Source organism: Mirounga leonina, unplaced genomic scaffold (genome assembly GCF_011800145.1).
Source record: "Mirounga leonina isolate KUSES-001 unplaced genomic scaffold, KU_Mleo_1.0 Mir_168, whole genome shotgun sequence".
Taxonomy (NCBI): Eukaryota; Metazoa; Chordata; class Mammalia; order Carnivora; family Phocidae; genus Mirounga; species Mirounga leonina.
In genome coordinates this window covers 59,480,272-59,504,752 of record NW_023270426.1, presented here as the reverse complement: position 1 = coordinate 59,504,752, position 24,481 = coordinate 59,480,272, and the positions used below count along the sequence as shown (strand labels likewise).

The window sequence follows — 24,481 nt, the reverse complement described above, 5'->3', positions numbered from 1 at the left end:
GACAGCAGATAAACTATTATATCTCAACATACAATATTTTGGGTTTTTTAAAATATAATATTTTGTACTCAAGCAAGCTAAATATTCTTATAAATTGTAGTTCTGAGATGAAACAAAATAAAAATATTAATTTATATATATGTTAGAACTTACCAAATTATATATTCATATATACAAGTTAGGACATGTATATTTATATATGTCAAATATATGCATTTTATTATATGTCAAAGTTAACTCAATAAAGCTATTAAAAAGGGGAGGGGATCTCTTTCAGAAAACAGGAGATGAAGCAATACTTCCTAACTCATTCTACGAGGCCAACATTACCCTCACCAAAACCCGACAAATATTACAAGAAAGGAAACAGAAAACCAATATCTCTCATGAACATATAAGCAAAAATCTTCAACAAAGTATTTCCAAATCCAATCCCACAATGTATAGAAAGAATAATAAATACATCACGACTAAGTAGGACTTAGCACAGGTATGTAAGGATGGTTCAACCTTCCAAAATCAAACACCCATTCATGACTAAAAACTCTTAGTAAACAAGGAGCAGAGGGGAATTTCCTAAACTTGATAAAGAATAGCTATAAAAAAAACTCCATAGCTACATCATACTTAAGGGTGAAAAGTCTGACACTAAGATTAGGAACAAGGCAAGAAAGTTCTCTCTTACCACTGCTTTCAACAGATTGGGAAGGAAGAAATAAAACTGTCTTCATTCACAGATGACATGATCATCTATGCAGAAAATCTGAAAGAATGAGCCAAAAATTCTGGAAACTAATGAGCGATTATAGAAGGGTTGCAGGATACAAAGTTAATACACAAAGGTCAATTTTTGGCTGAAAGAATGAGCCCAAAACTCTGGAAGCTAATAAGTGATTATAGAAGGGTTGAGGATACAAGGTTAATACACAAAAGTCAACATATATTTCTTATATGCCAACAATGTACAGGTGGAATTTGAAATTAAAAATCTAATACTATTTACATTAGCACCCCCCAAAATAAAATACTTAGATATAAATCTAACAAAGTATGTATACAGTCTATATGAAGAAAACCACAAAACTCTGAAGAATGAAGTCAAAGGACTAAATAAATGGAGAGATAATCCATGTTCATGGATAGTAAGACTCAGTATTGTCAAGATGATAGTTCTTCCCAACTTCATCTATGGATTCAATGCAATCTCAATCAAAATCCTAGTAAGTTATTTTTCAGTATCAACAAACTGTTTCTAATATTTGTTTGGAGAGGCAAAAGATCCAGAAGAGCCAACACAATATTGAAGGAAAGAACAAAGTTGGAGGACTGACAATACTGGACTTTAAAAACATACTTTAAAGCTATAGTAATCAAGACTGTGTGATAAAGGGGAAAGAATTAACATAGGTCAGTGGAACAGAATAGAGAACCCAGAAATAGACCCACATAAATATAGAAAAAGAAGCAAAGGCAGTGCAATGGAGAAAAGATAGTCTTTTCAACAAATGGTGATGGAACAACTAAACTTCCACATGCATAAAATGAATCTAGGTAGACCTTACACCCTTCACCAAAATTAACTCAAAATGGATCACATTTTGAGTTATGCAAAACACAAAACTAAAAACTATAAAACTATAAAACTCTTAAAAGATAACGTAGGAGAAAATCTAGATTACCTCGAGTTTGGTGATGACTTCTTAGATTCAACACCAAAGCTATGATCTATGAAAGACCTAACTAATAAGTCAGACTTCATTAAAATTTAAAAATTCTGCCTTGCAAAAGATAATGTCAAGAGACTGAGAAAACAAACCACAGACTGGGAGAAAATATTTGCAAAAGATATATCTGATAAAGGACTGTGTGAAATAATGGGAAAAAATATATATTGGTTTCAGTTTCTGGTTCCTGGCACAGAACTCCTAAAACTCTTATAATATCCTAAGTAATAAGAACACTAGGAGCATGTTTTGTTCTAATATTTAGTCTTTGAAGCTGGTTCCTGACAGAGTTCCTAATCACTTGGAATTTACTGGGTGATAGAAGTGTCTTTTGTTCTAGGGAGGCAACTCTTGGTGGGCTCCTGGATAGCTTCAAGATGGAGGGTGGTCACAAGACAGAACAAACCGTGATTAAAAGACTGGAATTTTCAGCTCCATTCCCCATTCCCTGGGAAAGGGGAGAGGGACTGGAGATTGAGTTAATGAGTGATCATACCTATATGATGAAGTCTCTATAAAAATCCCCAAAGTATGGGGATTTGAGGAGTTTCCAGGTTGGTAAGCACATCCACATACTGGGAAGGTGGTGCACCCCAGGTCCACAGGGACAGAAGTTCCTGTGCTGGGAACCCTTCTAGACTTTGCCCTACCTATCTCTTCATCTGATTGGAATACACACATACACAAAAAACATTAAAAAGTGGGCCAAAGACCTTAACAGACATCTTGCCAAACAAGATACACAAATGGCAAGTAAGCATATACAAAGATGCTTCATATCATATGTCACCATGGAAATGCAAATTAAAACAGTAGTGAGATACTACCACACACCTATTAGAATGGCCAAAATCCAGAACACTGACAATACCAAATGCTAGCCAGGATGTGTAAAAACAGGGACTCTCACTGGTTGTTAGTGAGAATGCAAAATGGTGGAGGAACTTTGGAAGACAGTCTGGTGGTTTCTTAACAAAACTAAACATATTCTTACCATATAGTCCAGCAATCATCCTCCTTGGTATTTACTCAAAGGAGTTGAAAACTTATGTCCACACAACAATGGATGTTTATAGCAACTTTATTCATAATTTCCAAATCTTGGAAGCAATCAAGATGACCTTCAGTAGGTAAATAGATAAATAAACTGTGGCACAACCAGACAATGGAATATTATTTAGCACTAACAAAAAATGAGCTGTCAAGCCATGAAAAGTCATGGAGGAAACTGAAATGCATATAATTAAGTAAAAGAAGCCAATCTGAAAAGGCTACATGCTGTATGCTTCCAACTATATGGCATTTTGGAAAAGGCAAAGCTATGGAGACAGTCAAAAGATCAGTGGTTGCCAGGGGTAAGGAGGAGGAAGGGATGAAAAGGCAGAGCACAGAGAATTTTTAAAGCAGTGAAAGTACTCTCTATGATAATACAATGGTGGACACATGTCATGTGCATTTGCCAAAACCCACAGATGTACAATAAGAGTGAGTCCTAAAGTAAACTATGGACTCTGTATAACAGTGATATGTCAAGGTAGGATCATTTATTGTAACAAATGTACCACTCTGGTAGGGGATGTTAATAATGGGGGAGACTATGCATGTGTAGTAGCAGAGAGCATATGAGAAATCTGTACTCATCTGCTCAATTTTCCTGTGACTCTAAAACTGCTCTAAAAATGAAGTCTATTAAAAAGCAAAATGCAAAATACCCATCCCTATAAAAAGAGAGGGGCAACGGGTGGGGGAATTTCTTCTCTCCTCTTAGTTTCTAACCTCATTGTTATTAACCTCTCTAGCTACTTCCCTTTTTTTTAAATTTAAGTAATTAATTCATTTATTTTACAGAGAGTACAAGCAGGGGGAGTGGCAGAGGGAGAGGGAGAAGCAGGGATGCAGGGCTGGGTAACAGGACCCTGGGATCATGACCTGAGCTGAAGACAGATGCCCAACCGACTGAGCGACCCACACACCTCTGGCTACTTCCCTTTTTCTCTCTTTATTCTTTATATCCAAATTCCCCAAACACTCATTTATGCTAGCTGTCCCCTTTTCCGAAATTCTCATTTACTGTTTAACCTATTCCAATCTGAATTCCACCCTTACAAATCTTTTAGAAAGCTCTCGCTGAGGGGTGACTGGGTGGCTCAGTCAGTTAAGCATCCGACTTTTGATTTCAGCTCAAGTCGTGATCTCAGGGTTGTGAGATTGAGCCCTACATCAGCTCAGGGTCTGCTTGAGTTTCGCTTTCTCCCTCTCCCTCTGCCCCCCGCCACATGCTCTAAATAAATAAATAAATGAAATCTTTAAAAAAAGAAAAAAGCTCTCACTGAGGTCAACGATGATCAACATGTCAAAAATTAGTTTGCATTTTCCAATCTTTATCTTACTTGACCTCACAGCAACTTTGTTTAACCTCTTTTAACACTGTTGATCACCTTTTGAAATAGTCTCTTCTTTTTTGTTTTTAAAATTTTATTTACTTATTTGACAGAGAGAGAGAGAGAGAAAGCACAAGCAGGGGGAGGAGCAGAAGAAGATGGAGAAGCAGACTCCCCACTGAGCAGGGAGCCTGATATGGAGCTTAATCCCAAGACCCCAGGATCATGACCTGAGCCCATGGCAGACACTTAACTGACTAAGCCATCCAGGTGCCAGGAAATAGTCTCTACTTCTTGCATTCTCGCTTCTGTAACTCTACCCTCTTGGGTTCTCCTCTCTCCCACCCCTCTCTCTTTCTTTCCATCTCCTTTCTTTGCTGATTAAATCTCCTCTACCAGCCTATTAAATTTTGGCATTCCTCCAAGCTTAGGCTTTCATTTTTTCTAATTCTCTAATTTCTCCCTAGACAATTTCATCCTTCCCTCCTCATAGTTTCAATTATAGTGTCTATGCTGATCACTATCTATTTTGAGGTCCACCCCCCTGTATGCAACAACATGCTTAACATTTCTACTGGTATATTTCAAAGGAACCTTAAAGACCACCTTTAAATTGAACTCATGACTTTCCCCTCACAAACCTGGTCTTTCTCCAATGTTCTTCCCTTGACCAAATCTTAGTAAACTCCTACTCATCTTGCAATCTTGACTTCCAGTTCCATGTCCTCAAAGGAACTCCCCTGACCTCCCAATGAGGACACTGTGCTTTTGTTTAATGTTTTTACTCCATTTGACTGTAAGCCCCATTAGGGCAAGGATTATTCCCACTTTGCTCACTGTTTTATTCCTTTTAGCACAGTGTCTGGCAATAGCAGATGCTCAACAACTTTTTACTCAGTGGAATTATGAAAGAACAACACATTGGAAACTTTCACTTTGGTATTTTATGTACAACATAAAGTTCTAATTTAACAGTTCCCAAATTTTACCAGTTCCAAATGTTTTAGTTAAAAACTTAAAATATATGCACAGCAAAGGAAACAGTCGACAAAGCCAAAAGACAACCAATAGAATGGGAGACGATATTTGCAAATGACATATCAGATAATGGGCTAGTATCCAAAATTTACAAAGAACTTATCAAACTCAACACCAGAAGAACAAATAATCCAATCAAAGAAATGGGCAGAAGTCATGAACAGACATTTCTCCAAAGAAGACATCCAAATGGCCAACAGACACATGAAAAAATGCTCAACATCACTCATCGTCAGGGAAATACAAATCAAGACCACAATGTAGTACCACCTCACACCAGTCAGAATGGCTAAAATGAACAAGTCAGGAAATGACAGATGTTGGCGGGGCTGCAGAGAAAGGGGAACCCTCTTACACTGTTGGTGGGAATGCAAGCTGGTACAGCCACTCTGGAAAACAGAATGGAGGTTCCTCAAAAAGTTGAAAAAAGAGCTACCCTATGACCCAGCCATTGCACTACTGGGTATTTACTCCAAAGATACAAATGTAGGGATCTGAAGGGGCACCTGCACACCAATGTTTATAGCAGCAATGTCCACAATAGCCAAACTATGGAAATAGCTCAGATGTCTGTCGACAGATGAATGGATAAAGATGTGGTGTGTGTGTATATATATATATATGGAATATTATGAAGCCATCAAAAAATGAACAGTTGCCATTTGCAACAACATGGATGGAACTAGAAGGTATAATGCTAAGCAAAATAAGTCAATCAGAGAAAAGCAATTATCATGTGGTCTCACTGATATGTGGAATTTAAGAAACAAAACAGAGAATCATAGGGGAAGAGAGGAAAGATAAAACAAGATGAAATCAGAGAGGGAGACAAACCATAAGAGACTCTTAATCACAGGAAACCGAGGGTTGCTGGAGGAGAGGAGGTTGGGGGATGGGGTAACTGGATGATAGACATTAAGGAGGACACATGATGTAATGAGCACTGGGTATTATGTAAGACTGATGAATCGCTGACCTCTACCTCTGAAACTAATAATACATTATATGTTAATTAATTGAAAAAAAATGTTAAAATATAGATAGTATAACCATTAAAAAAGTTTCAGATATGCTCAATTTCAAATAAAAAAATGTCTATATACTTAAAAAGTCTTTCTTGGCACATCAAAATTCCATAATTAAAGAAAAGAAAAACAACTAAACAAAAACAAAACAAAAATCAACAACAAAAAGTTTTAACAAAATAACCAAATGCCTAACACATTTTAAGAAAAAGCATTCAGTACACTGAGTGTAACTTCAGATTGATAATTTCATAATTAGAATTTGAGCAATAACCTTTTTTAATCTGGATTATTACATTAGTCAATGTACCTTTTTTGCACTTCTTCCTTGGCATCATCTCTCTTGGAAGTCTTCTCCAATCTGCATGTACAAAAGAGAAAAAAAATAGAAAAATTGAAATTTACTCTAGGGATTAGTGGCACTCGACTATTTAAAGAACATGACAGGGGGCGCCTGGGTGTCTCAGTCAGTGAAGCATCTGACTTAGGTCATGATGTCAGGGTTCTGGGATAGAACCCTGAGTTGGGCTCCCTGCTCAGCAGGGAGTCTGCTTGTCCCTCTCCCTCTGCTCCTCCCCTTACTCGTATTCTTTCTCTCTCTCTCTCTCAAATAAATAAATACAATTAAAAAAAAAAAATAAAGGACATGACAGGGGCACCTGGGTGGCACAGTAGGTTAAACATCCAACTCTTGGTTTCAGCTTATGTCATGATCTGAGGGTCATGAGATTGAGCCCCAGATCAGGGCTTAAGATTCTCTCTTCCTCTCCCTCTATCCACCCCCTCTCAAATAAAAAAAATAAATCTTTAAAAAAAATAAATAAAGGACATCACAGTTGCTTCTGCAATGAAAATAATTTCTTAATATCTAACTGTATAGATTAAACATGGGAATCAAAATATAATTGTAATATGTTTTCTCCTATGAAAAAGAGAAAGTTCATTAAAAAAACTTTGGGGGCGTCTGGCTGGCTCAGTCAGTAAAGCATGTGACGCTGATCTTGGGGTTGTGAGTTCGAGCCCCACATTGAATGCAGAGATTATTTAAAAAAAAAACTTAAAAAAAAAACCTTTGAAGTAGTGCTATAAAATTTCTACAACATTCTTTCAACAGCTACACAGTATTTATCTAATCAATTTTAAATACAGAAATTTTCATCACAAGAAAAATAATGTAAGAAAATTTTTATGAAGAGTTATTCATGATACATTGATAAAAAAAGTTTCTAAAATAATATGTATATAATCCCATTAAAAAATAAACCTAACATATAAATATCTTTATATATTTAATATTTGTGCAGAGAAACCTCTAGGTTGGGAACAAAATATTATAATAATTCTTTGTGGGTGTTAGGATTAAGTTTTCTATAGTTGATATTTTTCTTTTTTTTTTTTAAAGATTTTATTTATTTATTTGAGACAGAGAGAATGAAAGACAGAGAGCATGAGAGGGAGGAGGGTCAGAGGGAGAAGCAGACTCCCTGCTGAGCAGGGAGCCCGATGTGGGACTCGATCCCGGGACTCCAGGATCATGACCTGAGCCGAAGGCAGTCGCTTAACCAACTGAGCCACCCAGGCGCCCTATAGTTGATATTTTTCAAAAGTTAAAATATGTGACCATAATCCCAACACATGCAAAATTAAATAAACAATTCTAATAATTATCCAAAAACTTTATAATTAAAAATATAAATAGCTAAGGAAAAGTAAATTCTCTTTAATAAATAATTTTGCCTGGGGGTATCTGGGTAGCTCAGTCACTTGAGTCTCAGACTCTTGGTTTTGGCTCAGGTCATGATCCCAGAGTTGTGAGATCGAGCCCTGTGGGGAGTCTGCTTGAGATTCTCTCTCTCCTTCTCCCCTGGCCCCACCCCCTGCATTCTCTTTCAAATAAATAAGTAAATATTTAATTTGCCACTTACTTTTAGTTTTCTTAAAGAATTATTTATTTATTTTAGAGAGAGAGTGTACACATGAGCGGAAGGGATTCCTCGCTGAGTGTGGAGCCCTATGCAGGGCTTGATCCCACCCCTGAGATCATGACCTCAGTCAAAACCAAGAGTCGGATGCTCAACTGACTGAGCCACTCAGGGATCCCACTTTCTTTTCTTTTTAAGCACAGAATTAATCAGAAAAATGAAGCAACATGAGAATGGATTAAAAAATACTGCCTACTAATAAAAACTCAGTATATTTTGTAGAAAGCATTTGTATCTCAAGCTATTTTACCTGAACTAATAAATCTGGCTTTGACTATATTTCTGCTTTTATAAGTGATTCATAGATGATCATGAAAAAGTATGTAAAGAGAATCATTCAGGAGATAAATATTTATGATGTGGCAGATATGAAAGATCTGAGATAGGAGAGGGTTGAAGGAAAATCCAACTTTATCAATGATCCACACTGAAAAGACCACTATAACCCATGCAAGCAATAATGTTATAAATGCCATTTATGCTCTTACATAAAGGCAGTTTCCATGAAACACCAAGGACAGAGAAGTCAAAGGGAAGTGAGTTAAAATGAGAAGACCTGGGTTCTAGTAGTACTGTCCAAGTCACCCTGATAAATCACTCCATTTCTATGGCAACATTTCTTTATCTGCAAAATGAAAGAGCTGGATGAAATCTCTCTAGCCTCTTCCATCTTGCCTCTGTCTAAGGAAAATTTGTGAACTTTGAAAAAAACTCTCTTAGATATGTTTCTATTGAAAAGGCATCTTAACAAATAAAAGTAGTCTATGTCTGCTTGAAAGAAAGGAAGATCCATGATTTTGGCTTAAAATATCCTTTAACTAGACTTGTTTTCTCCTCAAAAGCTTAAAATCACTCACAAACACGGAAGTATTATTGGTACTGTAGATTAAAATTGTGATTGTGGCAAATGGAAATGGAAACCCCAAATGGGTTTGGCAAGTCCTATTTCATAAAAAAGTATTTTAAGAACTTCAAAAACACTTTAACTCTTCCTTGTTACAGTATAAAAGTCTTTTTATTCTAGTTTTCAAAGGATATACATTACTAATTAATTATAGGAAAGGAGCCAGACTATTTTCCTACAGTGAAAATTCCTATGGTGAAAATAGAAAATTTTCCCTAAAAAATATGGGGTAGGGAGATAAACTTTAAAAATTATTTTAATATTTTCAGTTTTATAATTACCTGGTATCCACTCCTCTTTGTACACCTTCATGTATCTTTTACTATATCTTTCAATATCTAGAAAAAAAAGAAGTGTTCATTAGAGAAGTCAAGAATAAGCCTGAACGTAAGTCATTCCTTAAGCCGTAACTGAAAACAGCAGATAACATCTTTTATTTCAGGGCGCCTGGGTGGCTCAGTCAGTTAAGTGTCTGCCTTCAGCTCAGGTCATGATCCCAGAGTCCTGGGATCAAGTCCCATGTCGGGCTCCTTGCTCAGTGGGGAGTCTGCTTCTCCCTCTTCCTCCCCCTGCTTGTGCTCTGTCAAATAAATAAAATCTTTAAAAACAAAACAAAACAACTCCCCCAAACATCTTTTATTTCACACATAGGGAATTTCCTATATTTGTACATAATGTGTTCCTGAACACCTATTGAAAAGTTCAATAAATATTACAAGTTTAAGGAAGTGGCAAGAAACTGGGTATGAATGGCTGGGGGTGAGCAGAGACCTAAACCCTGATCATGGTTTTTAGAATCAGACAACCTGACTCATCTCTGAGAATATTCGCTAAAGCCCAAAGCCAGGTCAGGAAGCCACTTACATATACGGGCAAGTAAGCCTTCTTGTGACACTAGCCTCCAGCTCCCATACTTTAAATCTTATGTAATTGGGATGTATTAACTACCTAAGTGGAGATGGAAAGCTGTATGCTCACCTCTAGTGCTTGATACACACATTAATACACAGGCTTCTCAGTGAGCTACTCTTCACAACCCATTGAGGAGGAGAATGGGGAAAAGGATAGGAGTAGCTAGGTTTGGACTTGATGGGGTATGAATGAGCAAGCTGCAAGTCTTCCACATGAACTACTGACAACTCTCCAGGGACCTTCTGTGCTTACCCAAAATGGGAGTGGCTCTTACTTCTCCTTCGCCAACTCTGCCACAAGAAACTCCCTTAATAAGGGCCCAAACCCTTTCCTAGCAACTTAAGTTAGCAAGGAACACCATCATGCCATAGCCTGAAACCATGGTTCATCATAACATGTGGTTTAGGAGTATAGCCATGAAATAGGGAAGTTAATACAACAGATGCAAACATAAAAAACAAGACCCAAATATGTACCGATTTCTCTTCCATGTTAAGAACATGATTCCAAATAATACTAAGACCATAGTGTTAAACAAAAATAACTAAAATAAAGAGTAGATCAGTGAGACCAAGAAATCAAGCTTTTCTAGGTATTTAACTTTTTTGACTTCAATCTTGCTCTCAAGCTTTTCATCTGTAAAGAGAAGTCAACACAGATGACAGATTTGCATTTAAAAATTTTCTCCACAACAGATTGCATATTTTGGAAAAATTTAACCTTTAGTAGTAAACTTTAGAAGAATAAGCAATATTGAAAACTACTGAGATCCAGTTAGAAAGAAACAAAGGATTTGAATAGACATTTCTCCAAAGAAGATATGCATGGAAAAAAGCATGTAAGATGTTCAACATCATAGTTATTTTGGAAACTCAAATCAAAACCACAATGAGATACCACTTGATACCCAATAGGATGGCTATAACCAAAAAGGCAAGGGTGTGGAGAAACTAGAACCAACAAGTTTTGGGAAGGGTGTGGAGAAACTAGAACCCTCATATATTGTTGGTACTGTAAAGTGGTGCAAGCACTTTGGAAAACAGTTTGGCAGTTCCTCAAAATGTTAAATATAGAGTTACCATATGACCCTAGATAAATACCCAATAGAAATACCATATGTCCACTCAAAAACGTGTACATAAATGTTCAAAGCAACATTACTCATGATAGCTCCAAAGTGGAACTGACCCAAATGTCCATCAACTGGTGAATGGACAAACAAAATGTGGCATATACAAACAACAGAATACTATTCAGCCATAAAAAGGAATGAAGCATGTTGTACCATCAGTGAACCCCGAAAACATTATGCTAAGTTAAAGAAGCCAGTCACAAAAGGACACATTTTATGATTCCCTTTTTTAAAAGATTTCATTTTTCATTTTTAAGTAATCTCTACACCCAACGTTGGGCTTGAACTTACAACCCCGAGATCTGAGCCAGCCAAACATCCCTATGATTCTACTTATATGAACTGTCCAGAAGAGACAAATCACTACAGACAAAGCAGATTAGTGGTTGCCATGGCTAAAGACAGGGGAGAATGAAGGGTCATACTAATAGGTACAGGATTTCTTTTCAGGTTGATGAAAAGGTTCCAAACATCAGAGAGTAGTGTTGGTTGCACAATTCTGTAACTACATCAAAAGCCACTGAATTGAATACTTTAAGAAGTGTATTTTAGGGGCGCCTGCGTGGCTCAGTTGATTAAGTGACTGCCTCGGCTCAGGTCATGATCCTGGAGTCCCGGGATTGAGTCCCGCATCGGGCTCCCTGCTCGGCAGGGAGCCCGCTTCTCCCTCTGACCCTCCCCCCTCTCATGCTCTCTGTCTCTATCTCATTCTCTCTCTCAAATAAATAAATAAATAAATAAAAGAAGTGTATTTTATATATGTGAATTTTATCTCAATAAAGCTATTATTTAAAAAGAAAATTATTAGAAATTATAATAATAATAATTATTATTATAAGAACTTAAGTATACTAAACTCAAATTTATGTTCCATTATTTTCCTGGTTTTGAATGTCTATTTACCCAAAATGGGCAATGTCTTTTGAATGCAGTTAACTGTGCATCAACTGTGCATTCTAGGAATGCATGTACAGTTGTCATGCACAAATTCTGAATATATACATTTCATATATCCTGATTCCAGATTTCAAATATATCTTTATTAATAAATTCTAACTTGTTACTTCTGGTTCTTCTCACACTTGCACCATCAAAATGATTCTAGATTAGAAATACATTTCTAATAGGTTCCAGCTTACCATTATTTCCAATTCTTCATCTTATACTCGCATTGCCAAATGTAATACTTTAAAAGCTTTGATGGGACGCCTGGCTGGTTCAGTCAGTTAAGCATCTGCTTTTGGCTCAGGTCATGATCCCGGAGTCCTGGGCCCAGCATTGGACTCCCTGCTCAACGAGGAGCCTGCTTCTCCCTCTCCCTTTGCCACTCCCTCTGCGTGCTCTCTCTCTCTCAGACAAATAAATAAATAAAATCTTAAAAAAAAAAAAAGCTTTGATGGCTCACATTTGTGTTGAAGTGAGGATGGCCCAGCCATCTTCTTTGGTCTATAATTGTAAAACATTTTCATTATTAAATTTATAATTACCAATTAACATGATCAATCCAACAAACTGTTTCATTTCTACATAACCTATTTCCTTTTGATCATCTTTGTCCTTGCCTTTAGCATTTGTCCAGTTACAAACTACATCAAATAACTTTTGGTACATAAACACCATAAAAAAAAAAAATATGGTCACATGTCATTTCAACAAACAGGATGTTCCCGGTTCTTATTACAAAATATTATGTGATGAGGAGCTTTTCAAGGACTAATGGTATGAGAATACTGTATTTCCTTTTTCTTTTTAGATATATATTGTTTACCCATTGACTCTTGAGTTTGAGAAAATTCATCTAGAATACTCTCATCTGAAGACTCAGAGATTTCACTTATACAATCAATTTCACGATCATTGTTAGTGCCCAAAGAACTGCTGCATCTACATTCATCTTCTGATTTGTCTAGTGCAACACCTTCCTCTGTCAGTTTTCTTCTCTTTGCCATTATGGGCTGAAAATGAACAATTCTGGATTCTCAATTGTACTCTATGAAAACAAAAACAAAACCAAACAAAACAACTATAAAGACAAGTCTCTCTAGACTTCTTTTATAGCTTCCTAAAAATTAATGTAATACTTTGGGCAACACAAAAGAAACACTAAAGGATAATGTAATAGTGATTTATTTCAATACTGCACCATGCTTCAAGGCAACTTCATCATTCTTCCTTTTTTTTTAAAATTATTTCAGTCTTTTATTTTCCAGGATGGGGGGGATAATTCACAAGTAATGATAAAATAGTATCTATGCTGATGAAATAGCAAGATGTTTAAAGATGAAGGAAAAATAAGATCACTAAGATTCCAGAATGTATTTAGATTTATAAAAGGATACAACAGGCCGATATGGTAATGCTAAGATAAAATGAGTTTTCTTCCTTTATTTTTTCATTTAAAAAAGAAATTATTTAAAGACTTTATTTATTTATTTAACAGGGGGAAGGGTAGAAGGACAGGGAGAGAGAGAATCTCAAGCAGACTCCAGGCTGAGTGCAGAGCCCGATGTGGGGCTGGATCTCACAACCCTCAGATCATGAGCCTAAATCAAGAGTCAGACGCTTAACTGATTGAGCCACCCAGGTGCCCCCTTTCTATTTTTAAAATAAATTCTCTTTGTTCTTTGGAAGATCTCTATTAAAAAAATAAAAGTTATGAATATCAATCACTGCTCAAAAATAAACTCAAAAATCAAAATCGGGTCTCATGGACCCTGATGGTACATTGACAGTTAATAAAAACCAAACTCTATTTATTCAATAACAGATCTTGTGGCCATACTGCAGGTAAATGTGTAATTCCTATTAAGCTTCTGAAATTCTAAAAATGGCTTACAGAACCATCACAACTATCATGCCTGTTTTTACCTCATTGGACCCTAGTGGTTCAGGAACCTGAGCTGGGAACCATTGGATCAGATGCTCTCCATATGCCCTTGCAGCTATAATCCATTAAAGTAATAATATTTATTGGTGTTTTTCTTTTATTACAAAGATAACAAATTTCATGTAAAGAAAATAACAATCATTTCTATAATTCTATCCAAGAACATTATAAACAAATTGTGAAGATATCACAAGAAATATTTTCATTCTATGCCCTTAGTTCTTTGTGATCTCAATACCCTGAGCCACTAGCCACTTAATTATCAGGAAACCTTGACACCTCTTACCCTTATTTATTTACATGAGTCCCTAAGTCTCTCTTTTCTAAAGCATATAGGTGGTGAGTGATAGGAGAAGGCTGCTGAAGGTACAGTGATATAATACTACCCAGAACAAGCTCCCTCTGACAGTTGCATACTTCTGTTCAGCCTGGCCAATTTTTTCTCATTCGTGGTGTGCATAGTACATAAACACTTTATATATATGAATACACACACACACATATATAAGCATATATATATATATAGTAAATACTATATTAACCAATACACATGCGTATGTGTATTTTTTTTAAAAAAAACTTCATTTTCAACCATAGTTTTCTAAAAACACATTACATCAGAAAAGAAAAGTAAGGGTATTTACCCCAAAGATACAAAAGTAGGGATCCGAAGGGCTACGTGCACCCCGATGTTTATAGCAGCAATGTCCACAATAGCCAAACTGTGGAAAGAGCCAAGATATCCATCGACAGATGAATGGATAAAGAAGATGTGGTATAGATACACAATGGAATATTATGCAGCCATCAAAAGGAATGAGATCTTGCCATTTGCAATGACGTGGATGGAACTGGAGGGTATTATGTTGAGTGAAATAAGTCAAACAGAGAAAGACATGTATCATATGATCTCACTGATATGAGGAATTCTTAATCGCAGGAAACAAACTGAGTGTTGTTGGAGTGGGGGGTGGGGTGGGAGGGATGGGGTGACTGGGTGATGGACACTGGGGAGCGTGTGTGCTCTGGTAAGCGCTGTGAACTGTGCAAGACTGTTGAATCTCAGATCTGTGCCTCTGAAACAAATAATGCAATATATGTTAAGAAAAAAAAAAAAAGAAGAAGAAGAAGGTAGCGGGAGGGGAAGAATGAAGCGGGGGAAATCGGAGGGGTAGATGAACCATGAGAGACGATAGACTCTGAAAAACAAACTGAGGGTTCTAGAGGGGAGGGGGGTGGGAGGATGGGTTAGCCTGGTGGTGGGTATTGAGGAGGGCACATTCTGCATGGAGCACTGGGTGTTGTTGTGCACAAACAATGAATCATGGAACACTTCATCTAAAACTAATGATGTAATGTATGGGGATTAACATAAGAATAAAAAAAAAAAAAGGAAAAGAAAAGTAAACATGAAGATTTTGAAGGAGAATGTACTTGTATCAATTTGGAAAATTTTATACAAGCATTTTCTCCAGAAAGAAAAAGAAACAAAGATTCCTTGTATTTTTAAATACTTTGTGCAATTATCAAAGATAAAGAGCCTCTTAATCCAGGTACAAGCCAACCACTCCCAGAAACCAGCAAGAAAATTATGTTCCTAATGTCCCTATTTAAAAGACTCACAGATATGCTTTAATAAAATGATATACTTGTAAATTAGACCTGTGCTTTAATAACGACCACATTTAGTTAAGTAAATCTGTTCCATGGTCTAGAGAAAACACTAATTTTAAAAAGATTAAAGTATACCCTACACTATTATTTTTTCCACTAAGAATGAATGTTTATTAGTTCATTTAATCTTACTTTTTTAAATCTTTAAAATGAGAGCTTTAATTTCATTTTTGAATCAAATAGATAAAAGCATGCCACATAATCATGAAAGTAAAAAAAATTCAGTATTTTTGAGATAAAAATGTCTTATGAAACCATTATATCAACTTTAAGCAGCTATGTTTGAAAAATTCAATGAACTTGTCTAAAATGCTTCTTATAATTATGAGCACATATATTACTACATAAGACTTTCTTTTTGACTCTTAGCCAGTTCTAAGTCTTTTACAGAGAGTGAAAATGGAATGCATTTTTAATACTAATGGAATGAGACGATACTATATGAATTTCTCATGCTTTAATGATGTTGTTTTGGGAACTCAAGGATGATATCGATCTCTCTAATTTCAACATTCAAGGGCAGAAACTGAAAATCAATATAGATCTACTGTGCTAAATAACTACCCAGGAATGGGTTCTCTTCCTCTAAAACCACTTCCCACTCCCTGAGACTGTCAAGCTTCTCCAACTGTAATTTCTCCTCTCTGTCCTTGGCATAACCAATGAGTACATGCTTTATGCTTCCTATTATGTCTGATATACAAATAATAAGCCAAAATACAGTCAAGGCTTCTAAAAATTTTAACCAAAATATTAAATAATCAGAGACTTACATAGGATTTATGGATAAGGATAGTAATCATTGCATTATATACATATATGAGCAAAAAACCACTTTAAATCTAACAGCAGGCAACTACTCACAATAAATAATGTTATATACACACAATGAAATACCACATAGTCATTAAAAATCATATTTTCCAAGAATACTAAGGTTATGTGAAAAGGCTAATAACATGCTATTGGGTAAAAAAGGAAGATACAAAGACTATGAATCCAATTTTATAAAAAGAATACACATATAAAAGAAAAAAATCCAGAATATGCAATAAAATATTAACAGATCTCTAGATGTAAGCATTATAGGTGACTTTTATTTTTTAATATTTTTCATAATTTTCACCAAACACATAAAACATCTCTTGAAAGGTAATTTTAGAAATAAAATATCAAAAAGTTTAAAATACATTTTTCTGTTAAATCAACATTAAGTATGCTTTTTCAAGGTAGTGGATAATTTCTGATTGAACTAAATCAAGCAATCATTAAGTGCATTAAATGACTATATATTTTATATAGAAACACTGTTTCATCTGTATACATTCAGCCCCATAATCAAAGATTCCACTACCCACCTTGTTTTTCTTCAGGTGTTTCTATGTAATAAGGCATTCTTTTCATAGTTTCTCTCAACTCCTGTTTCAAGGCCAGCATATAATCTTCACCCTCTCCTGCTTTCAGTGGCACTGGTTTATAATCTGTATCCTTTTTAAGAGACAATTTTTTTAATAAGTTAAGTTTTTAAATATCCCTTTTGTCTATAATCTGGAAAATGTCAGTTTTATTGAAAAACTACATTTTATAGATACTAAGTTTTACAATCAACTGAAAAGATGTTGAGCTTTTGTAATCTATTTAACCTTTTAGCCCATTTCCTACTTTGCTCTTATTTTACAGGTAGGAAAGAAAGATGCTTAATTTTCCTACTGACCACACCAACAATTATTTTGTTACATAGTCTGTTGACCGTGATTACATAGTTTAGAACTCAAAGCACCAGAATGAGAGCAACTGCTTTGGTTTCTTATTAACCTCAGTTAGTAGTGGTGGTATTAGTGGGAGCAGTAGCTAAAAAAAAAAAAGAATAGAAGTAGCAGCTATTATTTAGCAAGTGGTTACTCTGACCCAGATGTCCTCAATATTCAACATCCATGATCCCATTTAAACTATCATCAATATTTTCCCTTTGACAGTAAATAAACTGACAAGTGAACAATCTATAAACTCACACGACATGTAAATGACAAAGCAGGAGTTTGAACCTGCATCTTCAATTTTTTTTTTTTTTTAGACAGAGAGAGAGTGTGCATGTGCATGTGTGTGTGGTGGGGGGTGGGGCACAGAGGGAAAAGGAGAGAGAATCCCAAGCAGGCTCCACACTCAGTGCTGAGCCTGACCCAGCGCTTAATCCCAAGAGCCTGAGATCATGACCTGAGCCGAAATGAAGAGCTGAATGCCCAACCAACTGAGCCACTCAGGTGCCTCTTGACGTCTTCAATTTTAACGAACTACACACATGCACACATATGTATATTATGTATATATATTCATAAAATATATGTATTTATTAAAAAGTGGGACCTCAGGTTATGTAGTAAAGACATTTCTTAAAAAAAAGACATTTCTAGTATCAGAGCAAAGTATAGGGTACATTTTCAAAATTTCACTCTGAATTTGTTCATTCATTCTACAACTATTTATTAAGTGCTTACTACAAGCCAGACACAGTTAGACAACAAGAGACACCATGATGAACTAATCAAACTTCCTGCCCTTATGGAACTTACATTCTAGGGGAGAAAAACACAAGATGTAAGTAAACAACGAGGAAATACACAATTTCAGGTAGTGATAAGTGGCATGAAAATGAAGCTGGGCAGAGGAAAGAGTGACGGACAGAGTACATGGAGGCTGGAGGTATTGGTCTAGACAAGGGTGAGCACACGTGACCTCTAAGGAAGTCACATTTGAGCAGAGCTCTGGATAAAATTAGGAAGCCATCATGGAAAGACTTGAAAACAGATGGCTCCAGCCAGGGAAACCAACACAGGAAAACGTCTGCGAGAACAAGGAGGCCATGATGGCTAAGGAGAGAGAAGGTCAGTGACAGGAAAAGTTAGACAGACATCAGCAAGGCCCTATCAAATAGAGCCAATTTGCCAGCAGTAAGGAATTACAATTTTATTCCAAGTATAAGACAACATGTCCTAATATTCCCAGTGTTTAGAAGTATCCTCACACATGGAGAAGAGCTTGTTTTAAAAGAAATCAATGTATAAAGTGACATTATGCCTATACATGAGATGTGTATTGTTGTTTCAGGCTATTTACTAAATATCAAAAAGGCAAAATACCAAGAGCAAAAAGTAGAGACTCCCTGTGGAAGACACCTAGATCCCTAGATACATTTGTTCAGGGTCCTCTACTTACATAAATCTTTTGACAAGGGACTTTTCCCTTTGAAATAGAGGAAAGATTCCTAGATTGAGGGGTATGTGGTTATTTACGATTTTTTCATTTTTTTATATCATAGCACATACACACCTGGAAATGTAAGCTTAGATTTTAAACTAAATGTAAAGTGAAAGCATTCAATATTATGCCAATTGAGTTTACAGCATACTCATTAAATTTAAAAGCAACACTAAATGTAGTAGGAACGCTTAGATGTTGAGAAACATCAACAAAATTCAAATTGACTTTTTTAAAAATAGAGAAATAAGCAAAAAAAAAAAAAGAAGTTGAGTAGGGACTAAAAGACCAAATGGTATACTAGGGAGCAAAATCAAATCCTATAGATACAAGATGAGAGGAAAAATCATTAAGTGAAAGTCTGGTAGAGTGAGGACCATTGGGGACCACTGTAAAATCTGACCTGACTTTCAAAAATATTATTTTGATGTTGGAATACATCAAAAACACAACAGAAGGTGCAGGAATTGAAAAACAAAATCTTTCTTAGTTCACATAGTACTGAGTATATTCAAAGAAAGGTGACTACAGTTTTTTCTGTCTTTTAGGAAAGCAGTGTTAAAAATCAGAAAGAGGGGCGCCTGGGTGGCTCAGTTGGTTAAGCGACTGCCTTCGGCTCAGGTCATGATCCTGGAGTCCCGGGATCGAGTCCCGCATTGGGCTCCCTGCTCAGCGGGAAGCCTGCTTCTCCCTCTGACCCTCCCCCCTCTCCTGCTCTCTCTCTCATTCTCTCTCTCAAATAAATAAATAAAATCTTTAAAAAAAAAAATCAGAAAGAGGTTCAGGGAAGCACACCGCAGCGAAGCACACCCTCTTTTACTTTCTTACATTTAAGATTTTATAATGATATCCTCTATTCAGTCCTATATAGAATTTTAATTTTCTTTGAAACATGAAAAAACAAACTGTGAGAAATCCACTTTTACTGTACTTACGGGAAATAGTGGAGGGGGTTTCAAAACTACATCAGGTAACTTTTCACCTCTGCCAAATCCAACTGCCTCAATATTAAAGGTGTAAGCTGCACGTCCGCGTCCTTTACTCCCAGCCATCAGAATTAGTTATACCAGAAAAGTGGGCAAATTCTGAAAGACATCATGTAAAAAAGGAAACCAACATAATTTTAAAGCAAAATATAAAACTCTGCCTGTTAAGTAGCATGGCCAATTTAAAATACTTCTGGAAAGTCCAACTTGTAAAGAAAGAACCACATGATAGAGTGATTTCTGGACCCCTCACACCTAGTCATGCCTGGGGGTGATAAGAAGATGGCCTCAACTATCTCATCTCGGCCCTGGGTGAACAGCTGACCCTGGGTCTCCTCTAAGATGCCACCCAGACCACTGCATAGCCAGCTGACGCACTTCTCTCCACCCCTCTGTGATCTGGCCTCAAGATCTTGGACATTTGTGAAAAGTGTGGACAAGGAAAGGTCTGGCTGAGGAAGACAGCCTGCCTTGCTTTTTCATTCAACTTGAAGACTATCATTAGTCACGTACAATATCACTAGTCATATACACTTGAGATTTTTAAATGAATTATTTATCCTAGAATTTGAGTGTTGGAAAGAATCCTTGAGGTCTAATCCAATGTCCTTTTAGAAATGGGAACGGGCTCAGTAAGACTCTGAAGTATGTCCAAGCAAAAACAAAATTGTTAAAGAGAAAAACATCTGAAATAGTTAAAGGTACGATAAACCTGTCCTCTTTTCAACTTTGGGGACAACAGTGATGTCACCTACTCAAGTTCTGCACTGAATTTCTGAATTGTCTGAAACATGATTATACTATAGTGTGAGAACTGCTGGCAGAATATTAACAGGGATCCCTACACCAAGGCTCTTTCATTACAAGTCTGCATTTGACTGCCGTGATGATTTAACACACATCCTCTAAATCTCTTTTCCCATTGATAATACGGTGTATCCTTCAATCCTGCAAGCCTAACAAAGCAGTGATATATCCTCCCATATCACTCAACAGTTCCCCTTTCTTTCTTTCCTTACCATTATTTGAAAACATGAGGTCATTTCCTGGACAACGCTTCTCCAAATTTAAGGCACATGAGAATTACCTAGGAATCTTGTTAAAATGCAGTCTTTCATTTGGTCGAGAATCTGCATTTCTAATAAGCTCTCTGGGGATATCAATGCAGCTGGTGTGCAGTCCACAGTTTGAAAGTAGCAAGGCTGTACATTCTCCCATTTCTAAATCTGAGGAACTGAATCCATGAGAATGTGGTTTAATGCATTCCTCTAGTCCCTGTATTTTCTAAGTAGAGGTGTACTCAAATTTGAGTTAAATTTTTTGAAGAACACTTAAAAGAGATGCTCTGTTTTTCCTACTGCATCACATGAGGATGCACATGAAGTCTCTCTCGGTGATGTTCTCTGGTCAGTGGGTCAGGTGCTATCAGTCTGTTTCATCTAGTATAAACTTCCCCATCAGTTTCTACCTAATGATTTTAGTAGCCATTGATGATTGTAGTCTAGATTCATTATTCCATTATGGACTGTAATTCTATTCTTTCTATATCTACTAATTGGAATTCTATCAGGAATCAATTCCCCTCATTCACTATTTAGTTACAATGAAGCACAAGTTATATAGGAAAGGTACTTATTTTAATAATCAAGCTCATTCCATCTGTCCACCATAAAAGAGAGGGAGAATATCCAAATGGCTGTGTTTCATTTGCTGAGTCACTCAAGCATATGCTTGCACACAAAGTAAGTTTCCCAAGTATGAAAACTGCTGAGCAGAAAGACACGCCTACACTCTAAGAAATGAATTGTGGGAGCCCAGTAGGCATGGTTGAGACCACTGGGCTTAATTCTAATCTGGGATTTGCTACTAAATAAAATTAAGAACAATTCCAGGTAACATTTCCCAAAATGCCTGATCATGAGAATTACCTGGAAAACTTGTTAAATATACCAAATCTCATGTGATCCTCAAGTATTCAAACCTACACCAGAATCTTTGGAGGTGGGCTCTAAGAAACAGTTGGGAAAACTCACCCTAAAAAGAGAGTATATCAGCTACCATTGCTTGATGGAATATCCCTTGAGAAATATCAAACTCTGCTGCCTCTAAACTTCCATATTTACCAAGCACCTCTGGGTGTATAAATTGATATCATTAGTGAATATACTGCCCTTGGCAGAAAAATCAATCCTAGCTCTTGAGCCACCCTTAATGATTACACAGCATTCTGGTCTACAGATTCATCTCTTTTTAGTTTGGCTATTATGAGTCAGTAGTCCCGTACCTAGAGAAATTGACAAATTCATTTTCTTCTCTTGCAGAGATGAGAAGTATTTCTTGGACTCCAGTAACTGTCTCATAGGGAACATGGCTCACAAGTGAGGCCTAAGCCTCAATCTTTGGAATTCTTTGAGTCAACCACTCCCTTGTTCTTTTTTCACCCTCCCAAACTTCTTGAATGACAGGCTTTTTTTTTTTTTTTTTAAGATTTTATTTATTTATTTGACAGAGAGAGAGAGAGAGAGAGACAGTGAGAGACGGAACACAAGCAGGGGGAGTGGGAGAAGCAGGCTTCCCATGGAGCAGAGAGCCCGATGCAGGGCTCAATCCCAGGACCCTTAGATCATGACCTAAGCCGAAGGCAGCCACTTAACGACTGAGCCACCCAGGCGCCTGACAGGCTTTTTTTAAACCAACATCCCCCATTTTCTCATTATCTAAATCTTCTCCTACTTCCTATAGACGAATTTCACTGAGTCATTCATTCAACCAATATTGAGCATTCCAGGCACTGTGGCAGGACCCAGAAAGCTTTGAATAAAACCTTGTCCCTGTCCTAAGAGCTTGTATTTCAGCAGCTGAAAGAACACAAACATGTAAACAAATAAGTGTGTAATATAATGTATGTATTCTTGTTGTGGGTTGAATTATACCCCCCTCCCCCCCACCAAATATGCTGGAACTCCTAATCCCCAGTACCTGTGAATGTGACCTTCCTTAATTGGAAATAAAGTCTTTGCAGATGCAATCACATTAAGATGAGGTCAAGCCCTCTTCCAATGACAGGTGTCCTTCTAAGAGGGAAATTCGAGAAGAGAGACACGCACAGAGGGAAAACACCATGTAAGATGAAGGCAGAGATTGGAATGCTGCAGTTAAAAGCCAGGAATGGCAGACAGTGCCAGGATGCACTAAAGCTAGGAGAGGCAGGGAGCAAGTTTTTCCTTAGAGACTCCAGAAAGAACAAACCCTGCCCACACCTTGATTTCAGACTTCGGGCCTCCAGAACTGTGAGAGAATAAATTTCTGTTGTTGTAAGCTGCCCAATTTGTGGTAAAATGTGATAGCAGCCCTAGGAAATCATCAATACAGTTCTGAAGAAAAAGAAATCATGGTAAGGGGATAGAGAATAACAAGGGGTATGGTAGTGGCTTTTCACACAAGGAAGGGCTTTCTGTGGAAGATAAATCTGAGCAGCATGCTGGAGAAGGCCTGTGAGCCACACGAGGGCGGGACAAGGCAGAGATGGCTACAGAGAGAAGGAGAGCAAGTGCAGAGGAAGAAGTCACATGCTGGGAGTGTCTGAGGAACAAGAAAGCCATGTTGTTGGTGAGGAGTTAGGAGCAAGGAGAGGCGGGTGGAGGCCAGGTTTTGTGGAAACCTGTGTGAGCTGGGGTAAGGGGTTCAGCTTTTACCTCACTTGTGATGGGCACTACACTCACAAAGAGGCTGAAGTGCGAAGGACCCAGTGGTCCCCAGTGGCAAAATCCACTGGCCTTTTGTCATGCTCTTGGCCTTCCAAAGCACACAGCTCACTGTTGCCTCCTCCCTTTTGGAACTCTCTCTTTCCTAGGCTTTATTAAAACTCCAGGTTTTGGGGCGCCTGGGTGGCTCAGTCGGTTAAGCATCTGACTCCTGATCTCAGCACAGTTCTTGATTTCAGGGTCGTGAGTTCAAGCCCAGTGATGGGCTCCATGCTGGGTGTGGAGCCTACTTAAAAACAACAACAACAACAACAAAAACACCTCAAAACAAAAACAACAAACAACAAAAAGCCCTCCAGGCGTTTCTACCCCACTGACTTTTTTTTTGGTCTACTTCTCTTCTTAAACTTCCTAAGTATGGATTTCCTTAAGGTCCAGTCTTTGGCCTTCTGCTCTTTTTGGTCTTGGTCTTCAGAAAACACATCCGTATTCAGTGTTAGATGACCTGTCCCATACTATTATCTACAGCACTGACTTTTGTCTTGAGTTTCAGCCCATGTTCTCACTATCAAAAGAATATTTGGAAAGCACTTTAAACTTAAAATACTGAGATCATCTTCCCCCTACACCAACTAGCTTGCCTTTCAGGTATTACATCTCTATTTCTATCCATGGTACATTATTTTCCCAGTCACTGACATTTGATGATGTGAAGGACATCAGTATTGATTACTCACTCTGTTCCACCCTTCCTATCAAATCAATCAGCTAATTCTTCCTTCAAAACATCCCTTCCTTTTCATCTCCTCTACCATAATCCTGTGTAGCCCCTTTCTACGTCACTTTGGACTGACTGCAAGTTTTGTGGTATCCCTTG

At 37.1% G+C, this 24,481-nt stretch overlaps 1 protein-coding gene across 2 annotated transcripts in view; it reads right to left on the bottom strand.

The window, feature by feature from the left end:
* The window catches only part of POLR3G (RNA polymerase III subunit G), a 42,915-nt gene that overhangs the window by 14,951 nt on the left and 3,483 nt on the right, over nucleotides 1-24,481 (bottom strand). For both annotated transcript variants that reach the window (XM_035014844.1, XM_035014845.1), the window contains exons 2-5: nucleotides 19,850-19,999; nucleotides 17,018-17,147; nucleotides 9,336-9,392; nucleotides 6,479-6,529 (exon numbers count right to left, since the gene is read on the bottom strand). In XM_035014844.1, coding sequence (XP_034870735.1) covers nucleotides 6,479-6,529; nucleotides 9,336-9,392; nucleotides 17,018-17,147; nucleotides 19,850-19,966 — 355 coding nt within the window. In that variant the 5' untranslated portion in view covers nucleotides 19,967-19,999. The remainder of the gene's footprint in view (nucleotides 1-6,478; nucleotides 6,530-9,335; nucleotides 9,393-17,017; nucleotides 17,148-19,849; nucleotides 20,000-24,481) is intronic.